We start from the raw sequence: 11060 nt of genomic DNA, 5'->3' as shown, positions 1-11060 counted from the left end.
GACATTCATTGAGATAATACCAAAAATTTAGTAGACAAACTTATATAACATAGATCTTAGCGGCGCCTTGAAATATATTATCATATATATTTATATATATTTTTTTTAGTTGAAATAAATATATCCACAGATACTCTTCTTTTTTCTTTTTTTTTCTTTTTAAAACAGACCAGCTTTACAATTGCAGACACGCAGAAACACAACGGATCAACATGAGAGAAAAGAGACGAGGGGGGAGAAGGAAAGATAGGTGGCTCGTTTCTCCGGGGAAAAGCTTTGTGTTCACACCGCCAGCAGCTAGCCGCTGTGCCGGTTACGCTAGCTCGCTGACGCTATACAGCAACAGACACAGCAAGACGAAAACGCCTAAGTGGTTGGGCTAAAGCCAACTTTTCAGAGGCAAAAGTCAGCAAATTCTGTTAGGTCACAGAGGTTGTACTTGGGGCAACAGACTCGAGTTGCTTGCGGTGTGAACGCACAGAAACACGTCACACTTACTCAACCTTTTCCGGCTTTCGTTGGAATTTGTGAAAGTTGATTGCTGATTTTATCAAGCAAATTGTTAAACCGCCTCCAGCTTGGCTTAATACAGTCAATCTTTGTCGAAGAAAGTAATCAAGAATTTCCCTGTTGTCAATGAATATGAGGGAGTACGTGTTTTTAACACATAACATTTATATTATTATTGAAATGAACTTGGAATGAAAAACAATATCCATAAATATAAAAATACCAAGATGCTAAACAACAATTTTCTCTATCACTACCCACCGCCACAAATTATATATGATAAATAAATATATATTTTTTCCGTAAAGTAAGACAGACAAACTCTACACAAGAAGTTTATGTTAAAGACTCTTTTTGTTTTCTTCAGCTGAAGTAAATTATGGCTCAGATGCAGTTCCAGGCAAACAAGAGCTGACCAGACTGTTATGGGGGAAGATGGCTGAGACCGACTGAAAAAACACAAACGCTTTGTGTCAACGGTTCTTGCCTCTTCACTAAAAACTCCATGTCAGGTGTCCTGATGCTAGGTTCTAATGTTGATGGATGTACGTAGCTACTCTAGCTAAGTGCTTGGCATCGGAGTGTCACTGCTGGTGTCAGCTCGGTCATGGATTAAAAAGCTGTAGCTCTTGATTACACATTTACAAGGTGAGAAACACTTAAATTTTTTTTAATAATAATCGCACAGGAGTTGCTACTGTGTCTTCCATACACAGTCACTCAGATGTAGCACTTCTTCGAAAAACAGTCTCATCCGCTAGCTAGCATTCTACATAGCCTCTTTGACATCAAAACGGCACTCGCATTGGAGCTAAATGCTCACTGATCAGGTTCCTCCCTGTCCGAATACACTGTCTTCAAAGCATGAGGCTAACCTCAGACATGTTGATGAAAAAGACATACCTTTATACTTTGACTTTACGCAAAACATTAGGCAGAAACTATCAGCATAAGGGGCCGATCACACCGAACAGATGCCACTATGGCAACAGGGCATTCAACTGTGATTAACGGGAAAAAAACAATGGATTCAAGCAGAGAGAGAGCAGCACAATTAGCTGTCTGCAGGCTAATATGATAGTTGGAAATTAGCATTAGCAATATACACTCTAATTAAAGTGTTAACAGTGGCCATTTACGGCTAGTCTGTCAGCCCAGTAAAGTATAAAGTTAATGTACTCCAACTCCAACTTCTTTTTATTGTGATTTATAAACATTATTGTGTAAATGCTAACAAACAGGAAGCTAGATGCTGTCATCTACGGGCATCAAAACAGGAAGGAAGTGGTAAAGCCCACCTCTTGATCGATTGGATGGGCTGCCTTTGGCAAAGTTTAGCTAAAACAATGATTATTTTGAACTTTTATGCACATCTAAAAACTGCTAGGAACACGCAATGCGCGGCACAAGAAAGAAGGAACAGAGTGGTTTTGCTGGCATCGTGTTTCTAGCGATGCTTCTCGTTGTGATCGACCCCAAAGGCTATAGTAAGTAAAGTAGTATTTTCCTGCAACAATCTTTCAACGTGTCTTGCCACATTTCTCCTGCTTGATAGCAAGCAGACCTAGGTTAATTACTAGTCTTTGCACCAATTCGACCGCCTGCAGGGGAAACACAATCTCTAAAATCTCTGTTTCATACTCTTTGGCGGCACCTATGGCGATAAGAGATTATTCCAGGCGTGTTTCTGGATATCACTTAACAGTGTTGCCTGTGTGACGTCAGTCAGTTTGAGTTGAAGAGCGATTCTGTTGCGTTAGCTCTGCCTACCCTCCCTGGCGGACCCACTGCTGGGTGACAGAAAACGTGTCACTCATTGTGTGTGTCTAGGGATTTTTCCTGGGAATGTCACCACAGACACCCAGTTTGTAGTACAAATGCTAGGGCTTGTGTTACCTTTTGGCGATATTTATTTTAATGAAAATATTCAAGCTTATTACTTACATCGGCTGCAGCTTACTCTGCAAGTTTTGCATGCCGTTGCTTATGTCAGGTTACGTCAACAATAAACTGAAGTCAACTCTCTTCATACCTCCCAGTGTCTTAATTGTTGTTGTAGCACACCTCATGGCAGCTGACATTACATTCAGTCAAATACAGGGAGGAAAAAGATACCTGCCTGTTTATCCACCATTGTCGTAGTTAGGTAGTTGAGAGAACGTTTCATGTGCAGCTTGAGTAGTATGGCACAGGGCTTACATTGTATTAGACTTAATACATGTCTGGATATATAGAACACAATAACAACAACAGCAACTACAACACAGAAGTAAAGTAAAAGTTTCAAAGTATAAAATTGTAACATGAACAGAGGGTGAATAATGTATTGCTCAACATAGAGAACAGATCGATTGACTTGTTTAGGCGCACATCCTTGCATGTGCATGTGTGCAAGTGTTTGTGAGTGGGTATTTGCATGTGCACATATTTGGGTGATGGAATACTCTGCAAGATCAAAGGAAACGTAGCAGCTAACGTTGTACAGATTGATGTTGAGTTCTACTTAAGTTTGGCACTCAGCTTTTCATTAAGCCAGTAGAATATCAGTCACAGTTGACTTACCCTGTTGTCAAGAATACAAACACAGAAAAGCACAGACACACAGAATAATCACATCAAGGAGAGGAGCCAAGATGGGAGAGGAGATGACAAGAGATGAGGAGACAAATAACGTTAACAAGGTGGGAAAAGAGGTAAAGCAGAGAAAGGGGTAAAAGGGGTAGGAAGAGGAAAAAAAAGGGGGAAATGATTAGGCAGAATAAAAGAGACCAGGAGATAGTGCATGGGTAACAGAGAAGACAAGGTGGTTGTCGCACTCCTCTCCCTCGAAACAAGAGGGTGATGATGATACAAAACAAAAGTGCCTTGGAAGGGTGTCACAGTTCTGCGGGGGTGTAAACAGTTTGTTAAGGAAAAAGGAAAATAGGGGTAAGCGATTTGTTTAAGGGACAAATATAAGAACACTGTTCTGTGTTAAAGGCTTCTGAGAGCAGCAGGTATACGCTACTACAAAGTTCCTGAGCCCTCAGTAAGCATTAAGAATCATCTGAATACAAAGTACTGCTCTACTTCAACATCTCTTACTGTCTATAGCAAAGGAGTCTCCTTCAGTTGTACCACTTAAAATGTCTGATTTGCTTTCAGTGTATTTGTTGTGAACCCAGTTCAGAATGCAAGATGGTGCTCTGGTTGTAGTCTTTCACATACTGAGAGGGATGAAAGGAAAAAAACAGTTAGCACAAGATTGCTGCCGTTTTCCTCTGGTTTGTTTCCTTCTTTCTTTCTTTGTGCACGATTTTAGGAAAGGGCTCAGTGCATACACTGTACTGACCTGGCTGCACACCCATGTTTGCTGGAGGGCAGATTCCGATCACCTGCTTAGCCTCAGCCTCGCAGGGCTCTCTTTTGACTTTTGATACCTTGTTGAACTTCAGACTTCGCTCTCCACACTAGAGAAATGGGCTGAGCCCCTTCGTGAGCAAAGGCTCTTGGCTTTGAGGGGTAAATGAGGAGACTGAGGGAACCTCTGCGGCTGGGGTACAGAGCGCAACCTCTGGTACTGTAGTTTGGCACTTGCCGAAGCCATGGAGGAGGGCTGGGGTGCCCCTGGGGTGGAGGAGACCACAGAGGGAGAGGATACAGAAGAGGAAGAGGTAGGGGGAGGAACATGGATAGGGTGAGATGAGGACGGAGGAGCTGGAAGGGCAGGAAGCGGGGGTGGCAAGTTTGGTATGATGTTCGGAGGTGGAGACGATTGTCGTCCTCGATCTCGATCCCTCTCTGTTCTCTGGGTCCGCTGCTGGATACTGAGGTTTGACTGGCTGCCAGATTTGGATGGATTCTGTGAGCGATCAGGTTTGGAGGACGACGAGGATTCCTGTTTGGGCTTCAGGGGCCCACCAAAACTCTGGCTTTGCTGGTACAGCTCTTCCTGGCTTTGCGAGGTTACGCGGGCCCATTTGGAAGAATGGGAGTGTGGATGGTGCCGGGGGGAATGACAGGAGGAACAAGCAGCGTGCCCTCTGCCCTTTTCCTTTGACTTGCGTTTACTCTTCTTCTCATCCTGCATGTGGAGTTTGTCCACGGACCAGTATCGTCGAGGAGGTGGTGGTGTGAGAGGAGGCGGGGGCCACTGCGATCCCGATCCCCAACCTCTCTCTCCTCCACGACCTCCACCAGACCCCCATCCACTTTCGGCTGTCCCCCACCTCTCTCCTCGCTCCAGGAACAGATCATCTCTACTGTTGATGCTGCCAGCTTTCTCCCTGGAGGGGTAGGTGCTGAAAAACCAACCACCCCCGCCAATCCCTCCCACTGCCCTGCCTTCACGATCCTCCCAATACCTCTCGAACTTTCCAAACTCTCCCGAAGAACCGTCATCATCAGAATATATCCCAACTACCTTATCACGTTCCCGCTCGTCATCGGACATTGTCCTTCCTCCTCCACGCCTCTTTCCACGACCTGCTTTCCTCCTCTCCAGCTCAGAATCTTCTCCCTCACACTCTACTTCAGACCCCCACTTGTGGAAAGACAACCCCTCCTTGGAGTGAATCTCACCTCTTCCATCGCGTCCTAGCAATGGCCTCCTCTCGCCTTCCATTCCTACAGCATCCCTGTCTGAACTTTTACTCTTCCTCCTTTTAGAGGAGACAGGCAACAAGGGCAGAAAGGCAGATGGAATGGTGACTGAGGATGGGTTGACCCCTCCCCAGAACTTAACAGACGTTGAAGGCTTAGCGCCCGAGCTATGATAGTGCTTGCTGTTCCTTCGTCTGGTTTCTCTTTCTTTCCCTCTGCTCTCTTCCCCATCATCCCTCTCTTTCTCTTCTCTTTCCTTCCTCTCCTCTTCACCTGAGATGTTCCATCCATAGCTTCGGATCGAGCTTTCACTCTTTTTCCGAAAAGACTCTCGCCTCAGGGGTGGGTATGAAGGGTAATCTGCGATCCCTGATTTCAGTTCCTCCCTTTTTTCAGCATCTCCTCCCTCCTGCACTGACCTCTTCCGCTCTCTCTTCTTCACCTTATCGTCTTTCTTCCTCTTCTTTGCTTTGCGCCGCTTTCGCTCCCTTTCTCTCTCCCTCTCCTCCCTCTTCTTCTTCTTTCGCCCCTTCTTCCTCCTTTTCCTTTCCCGTTCCCTCTCTTTGTGGTGTCTCTTGTCCAGTCTACTAACTGTTCCATCTCCCCGACTCGTTGTTCCTCCCCTCGCTCGTTCTCTCTCTCCCCATGATGCCCACCACTCCTGTAACTGGGCCAGCTGGCTGCCTGTTCTCTCTCTGCCAAAATCTTTTTGAGGGCGGGGCTTCCTGGGCGGGATTGGTGGAGGTGGCGGGCTACACGGCAGCGAGCGCGATGACATGCGACGTGAACGAATCTTCTTCCGTGACCCTAAGAGGAGGCTAGACTCCTCTGTGAGCAGATCGGAGTCATAGTCGTCATCAACCGTAAAGTCTCGGTCCCCTGCGCGATACCGGAAACTCAACGAGGAGTTGTAGGAGCTGTCACTGGAGCAAGAAAATGGGGAATTTGACCGAGACAGTGAGACAGAGGACGAAGAAGAGGAGGAGGTTGATGTAGAGGAAGAGGAAGAGGATGAGGCACTGGAGCAGGAGGAGTAGAAACGGCATGGGGAGGATGGTGTGGTAGGAGTGTGTGTTGGGGTGGACAGGGGAACAGGCAGAGGAGGAGGTGGAGGACGTCGCCCTCTTCTTCCACCTCCATCGCTTGCTCCATACCTCCCACCTCCTCGTCTCCCCAGAGGGAGTATATTCTCATACAGGGGACCTCCTAAGCTTTTTTTCCTTGCCTGAGTGAGGCTTCCCCGTCGCCAGAAAGGAGGCCTTCGTGGTGAACATGGCATCAGTGGAGGTGGCTTGGAGATTAAGTGCCCTGGGCCTTGTTGGGGGCCTTGTTGGAGGCCTTTAGAAGGTGGTCGTGAGATCCCTGAGGCTTTGGGGCCTCGTGGATTAGCTTTGGGAGTCTGCTGGGGACCCCCTGTCTGTTGGTCAGAGGTAACTCCTAGCCCCTCTGGATCTATAGGCCCATAGTAGCGCTTATATTCATCTAGACTTGTGTCACCCCCTCCCCCTGCTCCACCTGCCACTTGCAGGCTCCAGTGCTGTCCAAGGTTCGGCTGATACTGTGGGACCTGAAGTTCAGTGATTCCTCCTGCTATCCCCCCAACACCCACTCCTCCACCACTGCCTCCGCTCATGACTTTCTCTGGCTTTGACCTGTTCCAGCGATCAACAACAGCAAGTCTGCGGTCATGGCGTGGCAGGAAGGTGGAGCAAGGCATGGGGCCTTCCAGTAAGGGGCTGTTGGAGGGTCCCAGAGCCATTGCTGAGTGTCCTATAGTTGGTGGCGATCCAGGTAACATGGTGGTATAGGTTGGCCCTTGTTGTTGTTGTTGGTGGTGGTGCTTTTGCTGCTGTTGCACCATGGCAATGGCAGCCGTGTTATTTACTGTGGCTGTAACGAGGTGTTGGGATCCAGCAGGCATGGTGCTCATGGTGGTCATGGTGTGGTATTGGGGCAAGGAGCTTTTACTACCACCCGGTGCCGTCTCATCCTCAAACTGGCAGCAACTGTACATCCCCTGGGTGGAGAGATAAAATATTGTAAATAGACGTGCAGGCTGCCAAGTATGATAATAAGGAACAGTGTTTTTAAGAGAGAGAAATCCTATAGAGCAGTTTTGATTTGATACCTACACTGTAAATAATGGCTATGAAATCTACAGTTGTTTACTTTTGATTTAACAGAAACATTACTGTATATGATTTTTACAATAGAAAGTTGAAAAGTTTACATTACAACCTTGTTGACACGACAAAATCAAAGTAGTCTAAGTATTAAAGTTGAAATCACAGTAGTCAAAGCATTACTGTAAAAAAAAAAATCACAATATAGTACTGGAAATAGTAAAGTAAACTACTGTATTTTTTACTTTTTATCTTATTTTGTGTTTAATTGTTTTGTATTTTACAATGAATACATGAAATAAATACATGAAATACTTTAAGTATAGTACCTTTACTGTAAAAAGAATTTACAATAACTTGCTGGCCAATTGTTGCCAGTAACTTACTATAAATAATTACATTAAATTTGTTACAGTGTACACAAACTAGATGAAAGCTATCTTTAGAAAACCATGTGTGTGAAATGTATCATCGTTCCAGCCTTTACCGGTTTTGTCAGACAACATCCAGATCTAAAAGTAGCAGATGCATTTAAATATTTTTTTCACCGGTTGTATGTCCCTTAGTACCCAAAAGTTGTTATGATGCCCACAAAAATAAGTTTTTACGCTAAGACTGTGGTCACCATAGTGTTGTTAGTTTTTCCCCACAAATTACCAGATTGTCTAAACCCTCCTGGTTTTTCTAGTAGGTTTGGAAAGCGCTTGTCATTAAAATATTGTATTACTGTAAAGACACTTACAATAGTCTGTGGCTGTAAAACACATAACAAGTGCAATATTTGGAGCCTTCCTACATCTTGATAAAAAGCAACGTACCGGACTAAAGGTCTTTTCAATAGCTACCATACCTCACAGAGGATCCAGTTAAACCTGTGACAGTATGCTGCATGAACAGAGGCTTTATATCTTTCAGGGTTACAACTTATGTATTTTTATTTATCCTCTATCCACCCTATTTTCTATCTTGATTCAGTACATTGCACAACGCCCGACTGTGAAACTTTGTCGGCTCGACATATTTCCCAGTTTGAAAAGAAGAAAATAATCTATCTTTATTCTGTCTTTTAGCATGCTGGGAAATCGCTCTAGGTGGTTTCCCTCCCTCTACCTCTGGTTCTCTGTGTCACCACATCTCCTATAAAGGCAGGCAGCAGGGAGTGCTGACCATTAAATATTAATGAGTGTTTTGGAGAAACTTTGGACCGAGTTTACCGAGCTTCTTGGAGGGTCAATTTTCACACTATCAAACCAAACAGAGCTTTCAGCGAAGAAAACATCACTCAGCTGGAATAGGACTATTTTTTCTCCAATTGCACGCTGAAAAGTAATTGTAGAGGGAGGTATGCGAAGGAGTATACAGCTTCTGGAGAGGAGTAAAAACAACAGGGGAGGGTAAATGCTACATAACCTATTTTGCCACTGTGCAAATAAAACCATAGGTGACAGAGGCTTAATACGAAGAGAACCCCATTCTCTTTCTTTCTCTAGCTTGCCCACTTAACCGTAACCCAACAAGGTTCTTGTCTTTTCAGTCAGTCAGTCTTTTCTTTCCCCAGTGCACAAATTAAGTTAAAAATGTTTATTTTCTTTGAAATTAAAAGGGATTCATTGATTTAATTAGGACAATGCACATTAATCAACCTTTCTGTAAATGCGCCAGTGTTAGCCATTCGGCTAATTTTCAACTGTAGTCCTAGTTACCTACCATGCAGGTCTTTATGGTGGGAGGAAAAACCGGAGCACCCGGAGGAAACCCACGCAAACACGGGGAAAACATGCAAACTCCACCCAGACAGACCCTACTAAAGTAGAGTTTTTTGCCATCACAAAATTAGAGATTTTAGTGGCAACAAAAACAGACCTCATTGCTGTTACTAAACCTTTAGGGTGGGCTGCACCGTTCCTCTCTGGTGTTTGTGTGGAGAAACACTTTTCCTAAAAGCCTCATTTTTTTTTTAAGGTGCCCTTTCACACTTATTTCATTACTTTGTGGTAATGTCTGAAGTTCTACCATGGACACTGTAACCTTGGTTACCTCGTTTCAAGCCATCCTATGGATGGCGTGGTATGGAAAGCCTGCAGGAAGACTCAGTCCTCTTTAATATTCAATGAGCTAAGCCACTTGACTCTGATTGGCTAACTGCTAGCCAATGAGAACCTGGCTATCAGCAGCCTTTACCCAGCGCAACTGGGAGAGCTTATGAATAGTAATGAGCTCAAGCAACATGACGTCAGACTGACCAGATTTCTCCTCTTAAAATCTTTTCATTGGCTAGAGTTGACAGAGGAGGTAGCAGTTTATCTTCACATTCACCACATAACACAAACACATATGGACATAACATATTTAAAAAAACGTTTGTGTGGCAGGGCACCTTTAAACCAAGTGACAAGCGATCTGCCAGTGCAGCAAGATTAGTCAAATCATTTTTCCAAAAGAAGATAATTTGTGTAAAAAAAAAAAAGATTAGTGTCTGTATTTGTCTGTGTGAAGACATTTTAGAAAATAACATTTTAGAGTTAAAATTACCTTTTTGTAATGAAGGAAAAACTTTAAAATGGGCATCATCCCAAACCTTAGGATGCAATAGGAACTAGATTAATCTTCTTATCCACAGAAAATCCTACAGTTTGTTTCCTGTAGTGGATGACTGGGACACACCGGGACAGAGAATCTCATTTTCACATGTCTCGGTGCTGTTATTTGTCGCCACTTGACTTGAAATAAGATCGTTCTCACTCGCTTTTAATGAACTGCTCCAAACGTGTACGGTAAGTCGGCCTTTTTTCATCTTAGCAGCAACATCCAACAATGTTTGATTTGAATAAAACATGAATGGAACAGTGTACATTACTAGCTCCTCATGACATCTTTTTAAAGTTTAATCCCCAAGCAGAATTAATCAATTACACAATCACGTGAGATGAGCTACGCTACCTCTACTGTGCCTGTGTGCTCTTTCTCCGCTACCTTTTAGTATTTACACCTCCCTGTGGATAGATGGGACTCAATTAGCAGTCCTGGGGAGAGCAATGTAAATCACAAAGACTATTATTCTTCCAACGTGAAGATGATTCATAATATCTATCGATATCTGTCACATCTTAATGACAAAATGTGTGGGGCCTAGTGTAAATCTCTGTTCCCCAACGGGACAGAGATCTGATGGAGAGACTGTTATAATGGCCCTTCCGGACACATGAATCAGCAGTCCCAGCGGCAGAAGTGCTACCACAGTCCCCAGAGCACGGGGAGCAGTACACTGTGAAATTGAAACTTGGGTGAGTCACTGATTGGGTTAAGGCAAGCCACAGAGGCCAGCTGCAGAGGCTTTAAAGCAGCATACATAGCTTGGAAGATAGAAGATAGCTAGTCGGCCGTTTGCATGGAATGAGGAAGGCAATGGATAAGGTTAGAGTTTGCTCATGCAAGAAAATATGCCGGCATACTCTGCATGTACTGTATGGAGAGGTTAAATTGCACACAAAGGGTCTGCAGGGAATCCCATCAGAGATTATGTGGATAACTGACTCTGCAGGGAACTGAATGGGTTTTCAGCCACATGGTCAATATATATGGCCTGTCTATGAAACAGTGGAGTGTGTTAAGTAAATGGTACTTCAGTCTCATATCAGTACATACATAAGACCAAGAGGTCTTCAACAGGACCCATGCCTTACCAAATCTGGAGGTTGGAGCACATTGTCATGTGCATACTGCAGATTCAGAAGAAGGCGGCTTGGAGACTTGAGAAAGAAATTACTACTACTCGGGCCCTATTTTAACGATCTATGCACACGGCGTGCAGCGCCTGGCGCAGGTGCGTTTAGGGCGTGTAGGAAT

General features: G+C 44.4%; 1 protein-coding gene across 1 annotated transcript in view; it reads right to left on the bottom strand.

Moving 5' to 3' along the window:
- grin2da (glutamate receptor, ionotropic, N-methyl D-aspartate 2D, a) overlaps positions 1-11060 on the bottom strand; it is a 254730-nt gene that overhangs the window by 593 nt on the left and 243077 nt on the right. Inside the window, exon 19 of the mRNA XM_032535848.1 lies at positions 1-7108. This exon is cut by the window's left edge and continues 593 nt beyond it. Coding sequence (XP_032391739.1) covers positions 3941-7108 — 3168 coding nt within the window. The 3' untranslated portion in view covers positions 1-3940. The remainder of the gene's footprint in view (positions 7109-11060) is intronic.

This window comes from Etheostoma spectabile, chromosome 14, assembly GCF_008692095.1.
Source record: "Etheostoma spectabile isolate EspeVRDwgs_2016 chromosome 14, UIUC_Espe_1.0, whole genome shotgun sequence".
NCBI lineage: Eukaryota > Metazoa > Chordata > Actinopteri > Perciformes > Percidae > Etheostoma > Etheostoma spectabile.
The sequence above is the reverse complement of the archived record's forward strand: the minus strand, read 5'-3'. Positions and strand labels throughout refer to the sequence as shown.